This window comes from Bombyx mandarina, chromosome 05, assembly GCF_030267445.1.
Source record: "Bombyx mandarina strain Sakado chromosome 05, ASM3026744v2".
NCBI classification, from domain to species: domain Eukaryota; kingdom Metazoa; phylum Arthropoda; class Insecta; order Lepidoptera; family Bombycidae; genus Bombyx; species Bombyx mandarina.
Window position 1 is genome coordinate 5,308,042 of NC_143212.1, and position 19,150 is coordinate 5,327,191.

The 19,150-nt window shown below is 35.9% G+C and overlaps 2 protein-coding genes across 5 annotated transcripts; one reads left to right on the forward strand and one right to left on the reverse strand.

Annotated features, from left to right (window-relative positions):
* Positions 1-1,564: 1,564 nt before the first annotated feature.
* LOC114244917 (refractory to sigma P) lies at positions 1,565-11,869 on the forward strand. 4 transcript variants are annotated; one of them, XM_028176881.2, is made up of 8 exons: positions 1,565-1,788; positions 2,364-2,541; positions 2,640-2,813; positions 7,427-7,596; positions 8,382-9,225; positions 9,310-9,447; positions 10,118-10,309; positions 10,431-11,869. In XM_028176881.2, exons 2-8 carry the CDS (start codon positions 2,367-2,369, stop codon positions 10,574-10,576), a joined length of 1,839 nt encoding a protein of 612 aa, XP_028032682.2. In that variant the 5' UTR covers positions 1,565-1,788; positions 2,364-2,366; the 3' UTR covers positions 10,577-11,869. The 4 variants fall into 4 exon arrangements, with proteins under 4 accessions (XP_028032682.2, XP_028032681.2, XP_089583701.1 ...); XM_028176880.2 differs by having other exon boundaries at positions 1,566-1,788; positions 8,382-9,231; XM_089727575.1 differs by lacking the exons at positions 1,565-1,788; positions 2,364-2,541; positions 2,640-2,813 and adding an exon at positions 5,101-5,259 and having other exon boundaries at positions 8,382-9,231.
* Positions 11,870-11,976: 107 nt separating this feature from the next.
* Rrp42 (exosome complex component Rrp42) lies at positions 11,977-18,127 on the reverse strand. Its single transcript, XM_028176882.2, has 6 exons — positions 17,963-18,127; positions 17,455-17,651; positions 16,911-17,076; positions 14,687-14,866; positions 12,806-13,035; positions 11,977-12,096 (listed from the first exon to the last, which is right to left on the reverse strand). The coding sequence occupies exons 1-6, from the start codon at positions 18,017-18,019 to the stop codon at positions 11,994-11,996; spliced, it is 933 nt and encodes a 310-aa protein (XP_028032683.2). The 5' UTR covers positions 18,020-18,127; the 3' UTR covers positions 11,977-11,993.
* Positions 18,128-19,150: the final 1,023 nt, after the last annotated feature.

Genomic DNA, 19,150 nt, shown 5'->3' on the forward strand with positions numbered 1-19,150 from the left:
AAGGAATCCGTCCGACGGGGGGATATCAAAGGAAAAACAAAATTGTTATTTTTATTTAATTCCGAGCATTTTCATATTTATTTTAACTTTTAAGCCTTCTCTGGACTTCCACAAACAATTCAAGACCAAAATTAGCCAAATCGGTCCAGCCATTCTCGAGTTTTAGCGAGACTAACTAACAGCATTTCATTTTTGTATATATAATACCTTAACTAATACGTGAATATCCTGATATCTTAATATACTTCGATAAAACGGATAAACGAGTTAAAATTAATACGGTACGAATACCGTATTAAGTGTATTAATACTCATTAACTTATTTCACGAATACCGTATTAAGTTTAACTCGTTTACCCGTTTTATCGAAGTATATTAAGATATCAGGATATTCACGTATTCGTTAAGGTATTATAATATTACATCATGAATATATTAGTATTCGCTCATATTGATAAATATCGGTATTAACCCATCTTTAAAATTGACAAAATAAAACAAATTAACAACTTCACTTGCGTTCCCGCAAAAAGTTTCAATAGGTAGATTTTATAAGGGATTTTATGACCTGGTAACTGAGACCTTTAAGTCATATCTTATTTTAATTTATATTCATATTATGAAAAATGATATGGAGTGAAATGAAATGAAGATGATTAATTTGAGACATTAATCAGCTGGGATGAAATGAAATGAAATGAGATGCTATGGGATGAAATATAATCTCAGTAAAATGGTGGTCATTTACTTACTAAGATTTTTTCAGTGGACTTTTTGGAGGATCTCGAGAAGTTACGTCCAGCGGCTTTGTTTCATTTTCCCACATTTGTGCACTTTCACAGATAGGTCCTAAGCAGTGAACAAACCACCGCTATTAGGTACACATTGAAACTGAAGAAGAAGTGAAAAACACTAAATAGACGTCCGGTGCATTCGTGTTGAGCGATGCACCGGGGTTCGAATCTCAGCTGGGTACCAATTTTTCTAATGAAATACGTATTCAACAAATGTTCACGATTGACTTCCATGGTGAAGGAATAACATCGTGTATTAAAAATCAAATCCCCAAAATTATAATTTTCGTTATCACTGGTGGTAGGACCTCTCGTGAGCGGGTGGGTACCACCACCCTGCCTATCTCTGCCGCGAAGTAGTAATGCGTTTCGGTTTGAAGGATGGGGTAGCTATTGTAACTATACTTGAGACCTTAGAACTTATATCTCAAGGTAGGTGGCGCATATACGTTGTGGATGTCTATGGGCTCTAGTAACCAGTTAACACCAGGTGGGCTGTAAGCTCGTCCACCCATCTAAGCAAAAAAAATAATCACACAACTTCATTTCTTGCGCTCCCGCCAAAAAGTCCACTGAAAAAGTCTCAGTAAATGACCACCATTTTACTGAGATTATATTTCATCCCATATCATCTCATCTCATTTAATTTAATTTCATTTCATGCCATGTTTCATATTAATCAACTTCATTTCACTTCCTGTTATCATTTTTCTTAGAGTGCAGTTTTCATTAAAATTCAAATACAACTTGACCCAAAGGTCTTAGTTACCAGGTCATAAAATACCTTAAAAAAAATCAGCTGTATTGCACAACAAATCATTGTTTTTCTGTATCGTTCTCTAACATTCGAAAATGCGTGAATCATAATTCTTAGTGCTTGCATAAAAGTATATAAAAAGTAATTCAAAGCCTCACTAACCATTTATTAGTGGTAACGCCTGTATTAATACGTGTTATTTGTGTCATTTTACGGCCAGTGCATTTATATAAATCGGTAAGTTAAGCTATTGGATACAATTGTTTTAATTATTAAAACAACAATAATAATATTTCTAAAGCCAACAAAATCAGGCTTTATTGAACAAAATGGCCTATCATTTTGCGCATGCGGACCAAAGTAAAAAAAACTGATGCTGCAGCGATAACACTACGAATCAATGTTTATTGAACTTTTTTCACTTGTAAACCTTTTTAAAAACAATAGTTAAAATCTTTGCGTTTTTGTGTTTCCGTTTAATAGTGTTCGCCCAGTGGTCATAATTTTACTAAAATTACTGATTCACCTTTGAATTAGATTGATTTATTGGATTACATTACATTTTTCTTCTATAGACGGAAACAAAAAAAATACGGTTTCCGAATTTTTTTTTATAAACTTTGGAAGTAAAGACCAACAGAAGGGAAAAACGCTACTGTTCAACAGAACTGCTTTATCTTTGCTTCTTAATACATAGATCTTACACCTGCTACTTACAGTTTTCTATAGGTGCATCTTCAACTATGTATTTATTTCAATTCTATTTTTGCTGCAGTCCTTTAATGCATAATACCTTTTATATTTGATTTTAGAAAATGGAGGACCAAGTTCCATTTAAAGTTTATGCATTTTTTGAGGAGAATGCTCAGCCAGAAGTAAGGAGATTTGGTGTTGAGAAAACTGTTGTGAGCAGTTTTCATTATTTGAATGCGAAACTGCAAGAAGTCTACCCAAAGCTGCGGAACAAGATTTATAAAGTATCATGGAAAGGTATTCAATTTTTTGTTTTTATTCTACTATGTAAATAAATAGAGTTTCTCTAAGTTTAAGTTGATTAACAATTATGGTTTAAATATGGTTATTTTCAGATGAGGAAGGTGATTACATTATAATTTCATCAGATGATGAAATGATGACTGCACTAGTGTCTTTGGAGAGTGGGCTGATTAAGCTCAACGTTCACTGCAAGAATCCAGATATTAGAGATGATGACTGTGAAATAGAAATAACTGCGACTACAATGTTCCCAGAAAACACGGATGGTAAGTTTTTTCTGATTATTTGATCACAGAGTAGAATTATGTTGTCTGTTATTTAAATAATGTTGGTGAGGCATTAGAAGCGTCTATGGCATTATTAGTAAAATAAATTCTATCGGTTACAAATTTTTATATCTGACACGTGTTAATGAATGACTTCAGTGATGAAGGTATACCTGCTGAAACAACAAGTATTTATGTTTTCGAAGGTATTGATTAGCTTATCTATTGTTTATTGTTATCTGTGTATCCAATAAGACAGTTGTTGATACCGGTTCCCGATGTGAATACTAAACTCGAAAATATTTAATTACATTTCTTCAAATATATAATTCAATCAATAAAATATTCAAATAATATAATTTATATAACAAATATTTCTTCATGAAAATAGCAATGTAATAGAATTGATTTCAATTGCCTAGATGCCTTAACATCTAACGTTCTAACTTAAACTGGCATTGTCAGTGAATGCCTTATAATGTATTTTGTTTTTATCGTGTAGTATGGTAAATGCCTTTTTTTTTATTTTATTTTATTGCTTAGATGTGTGGACGAGCTCACAGCCCACCTGGTGTTAAGTGGTTACTGGAGCCCATAGACATCTACAACGTAAATGCGCCACCCACCTTGAGATATAAGTTGTAAGGTCTCAGTATAGTTACAACGGCTGCCCCACCCTTCAAACCGAAACGTATTACTGCTTCACGGCAGAAATAGACAGGGCGGTGGTACCTACCCGCGCGGACTCACAACAGGTCCTACCACCAGTAATTACGCAAATTATAATTTTGCGGGTTTCACTTTTATTACACGATGTTATTCCTTCACCATGGAAGTCAATCGTGAACATTTGTTGAGTACGTATTTCATTAGAAAAATTGGTACCCGCCTGCGGGATTCGAACACTGGTGCATCGCGCTCAACGCGAATGCACCGGACGTCTTATCCGTTAGACCACGACGACTTTATGCCTCATGGTGCACTTGGGATAAAGTTGTTACTGGAGCCTATAGATATCAGTATGAAGAGCCATGAGATGTAGTCTCAATTGTATTGTGTAATAACTATCCCACCCTTCAAATCCGATCGTATCAATTGCGTCAAGGCAGATATAGGCAGAATGGTGCTACCCGTCCACGCAGGTAATACCTACAACTAGGAATTACGTATACTATAAAATAGGGCATCTACAGTGACTGAGCTACAGTTCCATCATTGTTTGTAATGCTTTGTAGATTTATGTAATACAATTCAGCAACGCTTTTCAAACAATCATTACTTAACGGTAATAAATATTCGTAAAAAGTAATTCTCATAATAACCAGAAAGTTTACAGTTTCGTTCTGAATCCGGTCTCTTTTGTTGCTTACCCATCTGTTAGGGGCTGTTCTGACTTCATTTTGACAGGTGGGCGAGCTCACAGGGCTTAGTCTGAGAGGATTGGCTAACATTCCCGTCTCCAGACACATGCCGCTTTGTTATACTGTCGTCACGGCCCTTACCCTGCTTGTTTTTGATTATAGACTAAACAATGTGTTATCTTTAAATAACAATTATTACAATCTATTAATAGGAGACTAGTTGTTCTTCAGGGCAGTGCCGTCTTTTAATACTGGCGTAACTGGGCTTACTCAGTACGCTTTTGATTCTAGTGAAGACATTTTAACGTTTAAATAAAAACGAACTCAGTGTCTTAATATTACAACTGTATATGAATTATTTAGAAAGAAGTATCCTTATCGTACAAGTCTTTCGTGAACACGTGTTAAGTACCTATTATTTATTTTGGTATCGGTTTGTGGAATTTGAACGCCGGTATAGTCACATTGCTTGATACAAGTACGCCAAGCAACTTACTCTTTAGATCAAAGTCTAATAAATAAACTGTTGATAGCCTGACAATCTTTGTTTTGTATTCGTAGTTTCCTCGTGGTGATTATCGCAAAATACAATTGTCACCGAATTTCGGTCTAACAGGCTAAGAGAGATCACACAGAATAGCAAAAACAATAAGGCTTTGGGTGGCGTGCATCGTTACGTAGATATCGGCTAGATTTTAGCCTCAAACGTAAGCTTTTGAGTCCCATGAATATTCCGTAAGTTCGGAAGTTTCCCAAAATCGATATCACACTTTATGCGCACCCTATTTTGCACATGGGTGGGGGGAAATCATACTCCCATTTCCCAATAAAATGCTCCCCGTCCCGCCAACCTTATGAGGCACAGCTATTCCCGCCTCCTCCTTTGTTACCAGTACCTCTCGTATTGATTGCTGCATGCGCAGATACGATCTGAGTTGATATCGGAGGATACTCGATTGCATAACATCGTTTGGGTTTACATCGGAGTGCGATTCTAAACGATAATCAGAACTTTTAAATTGCAATAAAACCCGCTAACTATTTTGTGATGGTGTTCCCGTTAAAAGTTTTTAGACATCGTTCGCGTAAGTTTTGTACTTTTCGTAATATTTTGTTATTGTTGCCCGCTGTCCGCATTTACTTGAGTTACTCATCTTCATTGCTTGTGCTGACTAATTATAATGCGATACGTTAGCAATAGACGGATTAAAATTTAAAATTTAAAGTAATTACTGCCATACGCAATATACAAAAAAAGTATCAACATATTTATGTATTACGTATGTGAGTCAAGGTAAACGTTTACCGGAAGACTTACAGTTATTGCATTAACTAACGCGTTATATAGTAGCAGTACAATGGTATTATAATTTTAATTAAATTTGAAAACTTGCCTTTTCAACTTATTCGTTGGCACGATTCGACATTCCACCGAACAGTCATTCGTGGGACAAACTGGTTTGTTTAGTGCTTTTATTTATTTATTTAACTTTATGTGCGAGAGTCCAGTGGCCGAATTAATGCTTAATTATCTACCAGTAAATCAAGAGTGGTGTAAAGAGTGCTGTGGTAGGTATTCCCATAGAACTGGGAGTCGTAGTTTTGAGCAAGGTGACCTTGTGATTTATCTCCTGTTTTAGTTTATACTTGAATTGCCGACTTGCAAAAACTCTTTTATTTGACGGAATTAAAACTACTTTTACGGATTAATCTCGCGTTTTATTGTCTTTATACCGTCACAAAAACTAAAAATATTCGAAACAAAACTTAAAAAGTATTGACTTTTTATAGTATAAAAAATGTGTTTAATTTATATTGCAAATAAACAAATCGCAATTTAAATCGCAAAAGTTTTTTATTTGTTTTGTTTTTAAGCTATATATATATGTATACCTAGTCAGGTCATAAATTCTGTCACATGTTTAATGTAGAATAATTGAAACAAGTTTATTCATTATGTAACCATTCATATACCAAAATGAACTTAACAAAACATAGATTCTTATGACACTAAAGTTTATTCAAAATGACCTCCGTGATTTTGAATACAGGCCTTCAATCTGCGCGGCCAGTCTATCGCAGCACGAACGAGGTCCATGTCAATATCGGCGGCTGCCTTAATCAAGGATGTCTTGAGTGACTCCAAATTGGGATGAGGCTTTGAGCACGCCTTTTCCTCCAAGTGTTGCCATATCTTGTAATCTAGCGGATTGAAATCTGGACTGGAGGAGGGCCAGTCTTCGTGCCGGATGAAGTCGATTTCACGCGCCGCCAGCCAGTCTTGTGTGCTCTTCGCTCTATGAGCTGGCGCCGAATCTTGTTGGAATACCCAGTGCCTGTTATTGAACATGGTATGAGAAACAGGTTCGACAAGGTTCGTCAGGACTGTATTTTGATACACAACTGCATTCGTTTTTACACCTTTCTCACAAAAATGTACCTCTGTTAAGCCCCAATAAGAAACTCCCAATCATACCATGAGCGAGGATGGAAAATGACCTCGTTGGACACGCGGAATACGGTTGCTCGCTTCTTCACTACTGTGTACGTACACATTATCATTTTGTTTGTTGTAGCTCTCTTCTACGGTAAAAGTTTTTTCATCCGAAAAAAGAATTTCCCGATATTTTTTTCCTGCGTACCGCTTCAACAAAGCGCGGCATCTCTTCAGTCTCAGGTCCATTAGACGAGCATTCAAACGATGTCCTGTTTTTCTTCGATATGCCCGAAGCCCTAAGTCTTCATTTAACACCCTTTTCACCGTGGTTCTGCTTAACACCATCTGAAGGGCCAACAGTTTCTGCTTACGTTTGGGATTTCTTTGAATTCGCGCCTTCACAGCTTTTATCACTGCTGGAGTCCTAACAGACCGAGGGCGACAACTTCTTGACCTGTCATCTACACTAGAGTCTTCATTGTATCGTTTGATGGTACGCTAAACGAATCTTTTGGTTATATTCAAATTTTTCAGTATGTAAAAAATTTGAATTGGCGCGTAACCGCAACGATGCAACGCAATAACTGCAACTCGGTCTTCTTTAAGCGTCCACTCCATAATTAAAAATGAGTAAAATTCTAAAAGTATACATTTTTATTTTCATGAACAATTCGACATTCGAATTCAATAAACTTTTTTGTGGCCAGCATTCTAAAAGAAAAGTTTTTACTGTGTGACAATACTTATGACCTGACTAGTTATAATGGAATTCGTTTTCAGAATTGACCTTTTAAAGAAAACATTTTGTCGTGCAGGTAACACGGCAGTTCATAGCGGAGTCGTTTGCAATGTATGCAACTCTCCAGTTGTGGGTTTCCGTTACAAGTGCGCAATTTGTCATGACTACGACTTGTGCTCCAAATGCGAGGCCGCCGGGAATCACAATGAACACTGCATGGTCCGTCTCCCCACACCGGACATGTCGGTAAGTACTCGTCTCTTAACGTGACCGGGGAAATGTATAGCTACACACACACGTCCTGCAACGTTGTTAGAGTTAAATTTTCGAATACTCAATGACCAAAGAATATCTTGTAATTCCGCAGTCAAACAATATCAATCAGCCTTTGTTTGTATTTGAAAATGTATTGATTACATATGTACCTATATAATAAATACATTTTATTTCTTGATAAGGAGTGTGAGTAATTCGTGCGTTATTTAGAACAACGCGTGACTTTACGAAGCAAACAATAAGAATGTAGACCGAAAAAGTGTGACGGGGTTGGACACTGTTATAAATTTAGGTATAGATAAGCCAATTTAAATATTCGTAATTCGTAGGACGCTATTGAATCCACACAAGAGTGGGTGTATACCCAATCCTATCAATCTTTGTAGCAAAGCACATGTGCTGAGAGATCGTTCATTTATTTGTTGCTTACCTAAAAATATTTTCGCGAAGATACCTTTTGCCGTTAATGACGTCACTATTATCTACAATAGAATACGTTATAAAACCATCTACTGTAATTAATATTATTATTCGGAATTCAAATTTTGAGATACGCATAAAGGAAGCATTACGGTTAAAGTACAAAATGATTAGTTACATGTTCGATTTGATGTTAATAGACAATCAACGTAATTATGACTATTTTCTAAAGATTACGATTAATACAGTTTGTAGTTTATTGGATTAGTAGGTACTTTTACATATAGGGTTCAATTAAGAGTACATAAGTCGAGTACAATGAATTAATTTTACAGCGCACCTTGATCAAGGCGGCAATTAAGAGATCCCGTCATATTTTCAAATCGGTTGCTACCCACGTCGATCAATGCCCTTACAAGAAGAATAGACGTGAACGTAGTGGGGATACAAAACGCCGTGAAGAAACTAATGGGGTTAAAGCAGACAGGGCAGAGCGTGAACACCAGCGTCGCTCTCGGCCGAGCTGGCTGGACACCTTCACCACATACATGAACGAGTTTACCAACCTCGTTGGAGATATTGGTCTCGATATGGATATTTCCACCGAGCACCCTCCTCCGAAGACGCCCAAGCCAAGCTCCGAGTACCAAAGTACTTCTCAAGAAGATCCTCATCCTCAAAATGCTGATCAAGTTTCCGAGACACCAAAGGCTTCTGAGGCAGCCTCACTGAACCGAAATCCTTCCCAGCAGATCCCTCAGTCCCAGAATGCCTCACAGAAATGCCCTCCAAACACAACTGCCACTGCTCCGCTATTCGATAATGGGGGAGCTTCAGGACCCAAAATTCAATTTGATGTTAATCAAGACCCTGATCCTAAAGTGCTGGATGATCTGCAAAAGGTACTTAACATAATACGCACTAAGTATATCGAGCCCCACAACAATGCCAAGTTACAAAACCCGTCTACCTCTGCTAATGATCAGCCTCAAGCATCAGGCGAGGATTCCGACAAGCCCGCTACTAGCCAAGCTCAGGGAGGAGAGGGAGACGCTAATATGGCGATCGATGTGGATAAAACTGATGCGAAATCTGTAAACTCGGACAGTTCTGATTCTTCTGGGCAAGACAAAGAAGCTTCCTCCGACAAGGTTGACGATTGGACTATGGTGAACAAAGGTAAAGGTGATTATTTTTTGTATAAAAAAACATTGCCTTCAAATGTACAAAATAGTACTAATAGTAGTTCATAATATTTTATAGATTTGATGGATTCGAGTGCTAACGAGCACATCATGGATGTACCAGTGGCTCCGATTGGATTTAATCTGCCCAAAGAGTTCCAGCAGCGGGTCACTATTGGACAACTTCTGTACCCGCAACTTAATACCGCTACAGCTGGTAATTATCACCACCATCGTCATCATCATCAGCTCACGTCAGTGGTCTATTGTTGAACATAAGCCACTCCCAATCTACACCACTGATTATACACGGGTCAACACCAAATTTGACTTTGATTGCAAAGTATAAAATTTAGATATTTTAAATCGTAATTAGACGGAAAAAAAAATACATGGCATGAAACAGTTTGCTTTTGAACTTTAATAAATTGACCACATACGAAACAAAATGCATCAGCATCGTATTTATACATTCGTGACATTTCAAGTTTTTCTAGGCTTGTACAAAACACCTGATCATTGTTTATGACTCGAATGCCATCTAGTGGCACTGTGTAAACGTAAGCACCCCACTCTCATAGCGCGGTTTTTTTGAAAGTATTAAAATTAATTAAAATTTATATAATAAAAAAAATTGATAAAATGAGTATTATTACTGTAACTATCACCAAAGCAAACTTTATACCAAAAAAAGGTACTTTATTTTCGTTTTTGTGAATAATTAACCGGAACAACCTAGTATAAACTTTAGGACAAAAAACGATTTTTTTTTTGTAGAGTTGTGAATTATTATCATAATGCAATATTAAAATTCAATTGTTCATTTTATTCAGTTCATTGTTGTGTCATATCATTTAGAAATCATACAAACAAATTTAACATTTTAGTGTTGAAACCTAAAGAAGTGGAGCGTCCCAAGGAGTTCCAACCGGTCGCTGCCCAGAGACAAGACAACCAGCAGTCGACTCAGAAGCCAGCAACTGCTCCCCCAAATCCAGCAACTGCTCCTCCAAAGCCGGCGGCACCTCAACCCACACCGATGCAGCAACAAGTGACTCCGCCACGATTCCACCACGCTAGTAAATATTTCCTGCTTTTATTAGCACTACTTATGTTATCTCAGTCCATAACATACTAATAATAACATTTTAAAGATGCTCTGCTAAAGTTTACATCACTTAACTTATGACACTATTTCAGAGCCACATATCGATGAGGCACTGCGTCAAATGCTGGCGATGGGCTTCACTAACGAGGGCGGCTGGCTGGTCGAGCTCCTGGAGAAGAAGGACGGCAACATCGCTGCTGTACTCGACTTACTCACTCCGGTTAATCCCAAGATTTAAAGAATCATTTCCATACTATATATCTATACTTGATAATCGACATTAAGTAACAATAGCTATGAAACAATAATTTTTGAATCAGTACAATTATTAACTTCAGTTTCAGGTATGTATGTAACACATTATCATATCTAAGATGTTTCAAGTAAAAAATAATTTAACAGTGGCATTTGACTTTTGTTTAACAATAACTGTTATAAAAATATAAATAATGCGTAATAAAAAAGATACTTATTAAGCACCGACATTGGTACTGCCGATGTTTCATGATCGACAGTGCCCACTTTACGTCAGGCAGGCGTACTTGTCTGCCTCTTGGGACAAAAATATAAAACTTGTCCATCCAAATTAGATTTTGTGTTTTACTATTTGAGTAGACTGGTCTGTTGTTAATGAATTACCAACATCTCTATGACATCACTATGACAGTTTGCAAAATGCAAATATTTTTGTTAAAATTTACTTGAACCTGACCTGAGTAATATCAAGCTAAGGAAACAAAAGTAAAACGTGGTTGCTCCAAACTGTTTCTCTGTTCCATTCTAATTGATATGATTGATAAATTTCTTAGATATATTTGTAGATGAAATGGGAATGATCTGTGATGGAAAATGGAAATCTTATTGAAACATGCTAAAATCAACCGACATTGATGTCAATGTTAGCAGTTTTCAAAGAATGTCAATGATTTTATGTACTGTATGTACTTTGAAAAGAATGATGTACTGTGATGGTTAGAGTAAGTGATTTCAAATATGTGTAATCTGTTTTGAAACAATTTTTCTTATAATATCTGGTGTTGGTTAACAGTACCTTATTAGTGGTTTAGTAACATATTAATACATATTTACATTTTAAACTTGGAGGACCATTCATTGTGGCGGACTATAACAGACGTTTACATCCAGCAGTGGAAAAATACAGCCTGATGATGATACTATTAAGAAAAAAATATTAATGTTGAAATTATTTTTTATCTTTGGGGATGGATATTGGGGCGACTACAATTTTCTCAATAGTTTCGAATTGATTGATGAGTTTGTTTTGTATTTTTTAAGATAAAAAAATTAAGAGTGCTGAAACACATTACACTTAAAGCTATAATCATGAACTGAAAGTATTACCAATATTAGTGTTTTAAAATCCACATGTTGAGGGCATATACAAAGTGGGATTAGAAGATCGGCATGTGCTTTAATTACCATAGAAGATCGTTGAGCTCTGTGTATTCCATTCCATTTGCCGTAATTCTTCACATATCAAACACTTCAATATTAACCCCAAAATTTATTGTGATATGATTTTATTTTTAATTTACTTTATAAGTTTCATATTATACTCGTAATTATAATTACATTACTATGTATTTGATGTGGTTATAAATAAAGGAAATTGAGAAAAAATGTTTTTTTAGTGTTTATTTAAGAAATCCATATGAATTTTTCATTGAGTTGACATTTTCTCGTCGTTCACGCGGTAAGGCTTGTCCTAATGAATCGTCGAGTACCTTTGCAGCAATGCTGTAAATAATATAACATAATACTATAGCTATATTATTATTATACTAAATATTTTATTGTTGTTTATTAAGGTTTAAGGATTGCCAAACTCTTTCATATAAACATTCGATTCATGAGCAACCTCTTTAGCAAACGTGTTTCTTCTGCCACAGTCGCTGTGAATGTTTTTGTTTAGAAATAGTACCTATAACTAGGAGCATTGGAACTGTCTTCTAAATAAAAAATGAGACAATAATGAAACCTTAAAAGAGTATAGTTACTAATCTCTTGCGGCTAATAATTAGCTGTAGCATTATGTTCTGAGTTCACTCAATACGAGCCTATTAAAATAAAGGCTTTATTCGTAATAAATAAAATAAAAATACTTATTGAAGGTTCAAAGCTAAGGGTTACAAGTGATCGAAGACTACAACGTTTTGATAAAAATAGATGATATTAATGGACATAATTCATAATGACCTATCGAAGCTTTGTAAGTCCGTTATAAGAAGACATGTCATTTATATACTATTTGTTATTGATATTGATATATTGTTTGATTTTCACAATTTTCAAACACTTAAAAAATTTCGCTTATTATGATTCAATTGATTATTGTAACCAGGGTTGCAATCATCGGAAAGTAAAATCCGAGGCAATCGGCAGACTAAAATTAAAAACTAAAACAGAAACAAAAAAAATAATAGAAAATAAATTTTATGTTACTTACATGCCCTGGTGAATTGCATTCTTTAATGTCTTTGGTGCTAAACTGCCTGGTCCGTTCATACTGATTGTACTACATTTAATGTCAACATCAGTTATGTTAGAAGCTCCTTTATCTGCACAGTAAGATTTGCTGTTTCCCGTAATTCCAACTATCAATGATATTACACTGCAGCTTTCTTCTTCAGCTGAGGGATCTACCACGCATTTTTCTCCTATTTTACATAGTGTTACCTAAAATTAAAATTCGTATTTGTAGTACAAGCATCAATGCAGTGGCGCGGCGCGGCGTAGCGTGATTGTCTTCCGCCCGGGGCGAAGACAATTTTGCCGCCCTTTTATTTCGGTATTTCACTTTGATCATCGACCACTACACGTAGGTACTTATTTGCACAAAAATTATAGTTTTAAAGCGTAACATAAATTACGATACGTCAATTTGAAATGGATAACTGACAATCCATCAATAAAGCTTTCTTTGAATTGTCAAAGCATCACGTCCTTTCTTACTATTATAAAATTCGGGGAATCCTCGCAGGTCAGTATAGACGGTGTTGGCAGTTCAATCGGTCCAAATTAGTAGTTGCGATAAAAATATGAAATGGTTCAAATATTTTTATTATTTATTGAGAAATTTTGCGGCCCCCTAAAAAGTGCCACTCGAGACGGGCGCCCCCCCCGTCTCCAACACGCTGCGCCACTGCATTAATGTTGAAATTGGAAAGATAACCCCCTCCCGACTAGGCGCGTCAATACCCCCGCCCCCGCCGTTCGCCCGATCACGATGTTCGACCAGCCCATACCGTGGGCCCCGAAGGTCAAATATTTAGGCGTCACCCTCGACAGTAGGATGACATTCCGCCCCCACATCAAGACAGTACGCGACCGTGCCGCCTTCATTCTAGGACGTCTCTACCCGATGATATGTAGGCGAAGTAAAATGTCCCTTAGAAATAAGGTGACACTCTACAAAACTTGCATACGCCCCGTCATGACCTATGCAAGTGTAGTGTTCGCTCACGCGGCCCGCATACACTTAAAATCATTCCAAGTCATTCAATCCCGTTTTTGCAGGATAGCCGTCGGAGCCCCGTGGTTCGTCAGGAACGTCGACCTCCATGACGACCTGGACTTAGAGTCCACCAGTAAGTATATGCAGTCGGCGTCAATGCGCCACTTCGATAAAGCGGCACGACACGAGAACCCTCTCATCGTGGCCGCCGGTAACTACATTCCCGATCCTGCGGACAGAATGGGAAGCAGTCGACGTCGCCCAAAACACGTCATCTCGGATCCTCCCGATCCACTAACGGTGCTTCTAGGTACTCCAAGCACCGGTCACCGTTCTCGTCGAACCCGTCGCTTGCGACGAAGGGCTCGACGAGTAAATTAACTCCCAGACACAGCCCACTGAGTTTCTCGCCGGATCTTCTCAGTGGGTCGCGTTTCCGATCCGGTGGTAGATTCTGCGAAGCACGGCTCTTGCTAGGGTTCGTGTTAGCAACGTCATCAGGTTTGAGCCCCGTGAGCTCACCTACAAAAGTTAGGGTTACGCTGACATAGCCTCTCAAGGCTCTCAGCTTAGGTAGGAAAAAAAAAAAAAAAAAGGAATGATAAAAATCAGGTTACCAAGAAAAAAAGTGAATGCGATCAAAGTAATTTCTAGCTATTGCTTGAATGGTCTGAACTTAGCCATTATACCAAAATATATTACCAAAGCAATTATGAGTTCTGATCTAAAGGGTATATTTAAAAATATTAGATAGTCATAATGAAACATAACATCATTAGTAATAATATTATTATATTATAAATGGTAAATTTTTGACCCACATCTTTGTCTAAATGGGCCACTAAAATTTTTTTTTCCAGTATATTAACTTACCAACAAAGGTGCAGAACCAACATCTAGAAATTTGAAGTCATAAGGATCATCTGAGAGTTGTAAATCAACATTTCCTCCATCCATCAACAAGGCTTTTACTAATGGTATCCTTGTGTTAAACAGAGCTGCTTTGGTTGCTAATGAAACTGCATCAAACAAATTACCCCCACATTCCAAGATCTGAAATAACATTGCATATGCCATTATAGTACAGGGATCCCTGGTACACTTTTCGTCATTTATTACTAATAAGTTGATTTTTCGTGAGTAGCTTCCTTTTGACTAGACGCCCAACTTTTTTCAATACAGTAACATTGGTGAATGGTAGCTTACTAGGGGTAGCAAGAATAAAATATGTTAACAAAAAAAATCGGTTAGTAATAAAAAAAAAAAAAATTGTCAAATCTACATATTTCATCCCTATTACATATCTTAGTTATAAACCACAATCGAGAATTTTCGTTCAAGAATTAGTTGGGCGTCTCATTGAAACGAAGCTATTCTCGAACATTCAGCTTGATAGTAATTATTTTTATTTTAAGTATTAGTACTACAACTTTTGAGCGTAGGACCAAGATGACATACCATGCAATTTGTAGGACAATGTGGGTGGTAAACTATGCAAATGTTAGCTAACCAATAAAAAAAAAATCTGCTGGTTAGTAATTATATTTCATGACCTTGTTTGTGATACATGTTGGAGAGAGGGGACTCCCTAACGAAACCTTATGTTTTGTAGGACAAATATTTCTTCACGTTATTTAGAGAATTTCTCTATAATTAACAAAGAAAACTTCAGTTAGTAATAAATTTTTAAAATTCGTGAAATCAGCATATTTTATCCTTGCTACCCCTAGTAAGCTACCATTTACCAACGTTACTGTAAGGAAAAAAGTTGGGCGTCTAGTCAAAAGGAAGCTACTAACGAAAAATCAGCTTGTTAGTAATAAATGATGAAAAGTGTACCAAGGATCCTGTACTATTATTTGTTGATCACAGAAAGAGATCATTTGAGATTTTTGACAAGATTTCAAGACACTGAAAAAATCACTCTATATCAATCAGATTAATGATTTTTTATAAACATCAACTTAGTGGAGCGCCTTGTGGTATAAGGCATGATAGAGACTACAAGACTGCGCATGCAGAAGTTCACTGTTACAATGTACTGACCTAAACGGTCCCATCAATGAGTGCCCAATCAGGGCCATGGTATGTGAGAAATGGTAACGTCTTGTGAAGCTTACCACCACCCAAATTGATGACCATGACCACTATACCAAGATTGCAAGTGACTAAGAATAAATATACAACAAACTTGAAAGCAAACATTGTGTAATTTTTTTTTTTTTTATTCTCTATATCTAATTGCTGGTAACTTAAGGGATTATTTCATCAACACTAAGACTTGAAATAAAAAAAATTAAAATCAGATACCACAAATAATTGTAAAATGAAGATTTTTAATTGCTATTCTTGATAATCAGTACAGGTAGATAGCACTTCCTATCTATTTCTGTTGTAAAGCAATCAGGGAGACTATAGTCGGATTTTTAATTAGACGAAGCCAGCTGACAGTAGCTAATGTCACTTTGTGAAATAATGTTGCTATATTTAAAGTAATAGTGATGCGTTCAGTTCTCGTTCAATCACATAAATGAACAATGAGTGTGAAGAGTTACTCATTAATTTCAAACTATAAAAGAATATTATTTATATTTTACAATAAAATTGTATTAAAGTGATCCAATATAATAATATGTTACTAGTAGTATGTAACTACAATCAGTTTTTTTTATTTTCATTACCTATGTACCTATAATTGTTATATTTTATACATCTATAGTTTCAACTATATGATGCATTGGAAATAGGACAGTCTTACAAGCTTCCTCGCAATGTTTTTCTTAATGTTTAAAACACTCGGTATTCAGTACAGGTAGATACCATAGGAACATAATGTTTCGTCGAAAACTCGTTGGTATGTACAAAGCACGGCTAAAATTCGAACCCCGTGCCCGATATCGGCAGTTCGGCACACTAACTATTCACTAGACAATCGAGGCAATTTCATTAATTCAGGAGTTTTTTCAATCGTTCACTTTGTCACAACACTATTTTTATTTCATCAAAAACTGACAACACAGTAAACGTCAGTTTACTTCGTCTAATAAAAAATCCGACTATAGTAGGCTAAGCTCAGCTTTGCTTTTTTATAACATACCAATATATCAACATAAAGTTTCCAGCACTGTTTGCCTTCTACAATGCATAGTTGCTTCAAATCAAAGGCTTGTGATGAGTGATATGCTCTTTGCATTGTGTTTGAAATGCTGCTAGCTAAATTTTCTCCACCACGCCCTTCGAATTCCGGTGTGGCATTTGCTGAGCTAGAAATATGAATAAAATTTCATTATGTCACCCACATTTGACTTTAAAGTAATTTTTTTATGATAGCCATAGCAATTTTGTCCCATTTCCTCATTTATTTCTTTCTCTTTGTACTTTATCTTGCAGACACTTATGACCATCATGTTAGGTACACTGTTTTTGTATCATTTAGTTTTGATATTTCAAGGAAATGTACGGTCCCAAAGGAAAGTGGTGTTTACCAATTGCATTCAGATTACTTGGCACAATTCAGATATTTTTATACTTTGTTTAGGTAATTAATATTGTTCTCCACTAATGATGGGTTAGACTTTGGAAATAGTTTGTTTATCCCTGTATAATTTTATTGAAACTATATAAACTAGGTCTTTATTTACCAATCAACAAAAAACTCAATTTTTCCCATATCTGGTTTGTCTGGCTTTGGTGTATCTATTTCTGTTTTAATGCCAACTAAAATGTCTGTATTTGCAAGACGAAGCCGCGCTGAGCCACTTGCGTGGCTCACTACATCTGTTTCTAGTTCCATGGGCCTATAGTCAATGTTTGATCGGCCATCGGAACGAAAGTCCTCCTGAAAACAGAATTCCAAACTGTAGTTAAACGTATCAAAAAAATAATTATTTTTCACTAATAGTGTAATAGAGGATCGATTTTAAAAAAAGATATAAGTTCAATTATTGGACAAAAATAACCTAGGATTACAAATGAGGCCCTCACTTCCTGCCAAACTTATTAGTCTTCCAGCTAATTTTTATTTCACGAATAAAAACATTTATAGTGAATACACATAAACTGGTAATTAGCAAATTGTCCAGTACTTTTGCAAGATTTTAGTATTAATATTCTTATAACCTAAAAATGCTAATCTCAAATTCGACTTACTTGTACACCGTGAACAATAAAAACTTTTTCTGTAGAACTTAATAACAGTCCTGCCATGTTTATTGTTTCTGTTTATTTACGAAAGTATCGAAAGTTTTATCATTTATGTTCACTAAAATTTCGCATAAGTTACCCGCTACCCGCACCAGTTGACAGTTGATTGTAAATAAATAAGTATTTATGTTTTTCATGGACAGGCAAAGGAGGCTGAGTTTATACGTGACAATTTTTTGTAAAAGGCTGAAACAACGACTTGTATGAAAATGAAATTAATTTTGAAATAAAATTTCATGAAATTCTAATTGAGGTGACTTAAGACAACGCTTTAGGTGCTAAATGACGTGATATAAAACAATCACTCAGTAAAAAAAAAGGAATTTCCAAAAGTTGACTGGACTTTTGTTAGAGCTCGAGAAACCACACCTAGCTATTTTGTTCCATTTACCCATTCATTAATATTTCTATACATATTTCTGTCCTTGGCAAGGGGAGTAAATAAACAAATTTCTTATAATAGTGAAATTTAATTACTGCTTTTTTATTAAATAAAAATTCTTATACGTACTAATATAATATATTACATAATAACATAGTAATATATAATACATTAATAAGTAATACATATCGTATATATAATGTGCAACGCCCAAAAATTTAAAAAAGACAACGCGACAATGAAATAATCAAATGAATTAACGCTAATGAAATGAATTTCTAATGAAATACGTACTCAACAAATATTCACGATGGACTTCCATGGTGAAGGAATAACGTCGTGTAATAAAAATAAAACCCGCAAAATTATAATTTGCGTAATTACTGGTGGCAGGACCTCTTGTGAGTCCACGCGGGTAGGTACCACCGCCCTGCCTATTTCTGCCGTGAAGCAGTAATGCGTTTCGGTTTGAAGGGTGGGGCAGCCGTTGTAACTATACTGAGATCTTAGAACTTATATCTCAAGGTGGGTGGCGCATTTACGTTGTAGATGTCCGTGGACTCCAGTAACCACTTAACACCAGGTGGGCTGTGAACTCGTCTACCCATCTAAGCAATAAAAATAAATAAATAAAAAGTAGGTCGAGTAGATCTTGAGGCCGTAGTCGCATATTAATATGAAAACTAATTTCAACTGAATTTATTTTTAAATTGACCTTCTATGTAACAGGTTGTTGTTTATTCAGATCCCGA

What these genes read in the sequence shown, in the direction of transcription:
- Rrp42 (XM_028176882.2), bottom strand. Translation starts at nt 18,019, where the DNA reads ATGGCAGGACTGTTATTAAGTTCTACAGAAAAAGTTTTTATTGTTCAC. An exon ending in AACTTTATGTTGATATATTG is followed by an intron (nt 14,867 to 16,910) that starts GTATGTTATAAA and finishes ATGTTATTTCAG; the next exon opens with ATCTTGGAATGTGGGGGTAA. An exon ending in AATGCAATTCACCAGGGCAT is followed by an intron (nt 12,097 to 12,805) that starts GTAAGTAACATA and finishes TATTATTTACAG; the next exon opens with CATTGCTGCAAAGGTACTCG.
- LOC114244917 (XM_028176880.2), top strand. Translation starts at nt 2,367, where the DNA reads ATGGAGGACCAAGTTCCATTTAAAGTTTATGCATTTTTTGAGGAGAAT. An exon ending in GTTCCCAGAAAACACGGATG is followed by an intron (nt 2,814 to 7,426) that starts GTAAGTTTTTTC and finishes TTTGTCGTGCAG; the next exon opens with GTAACACGGCAGTTCATAGC. An exon ending in GCCACGATTCCACCACGCTA is followed by an intron (nt 10,310 to 10,430) that starts GTAAATATTTCC and finishes ACACTATTTCAG; the next exon opens with AGCCACATATCGATGAGGCA.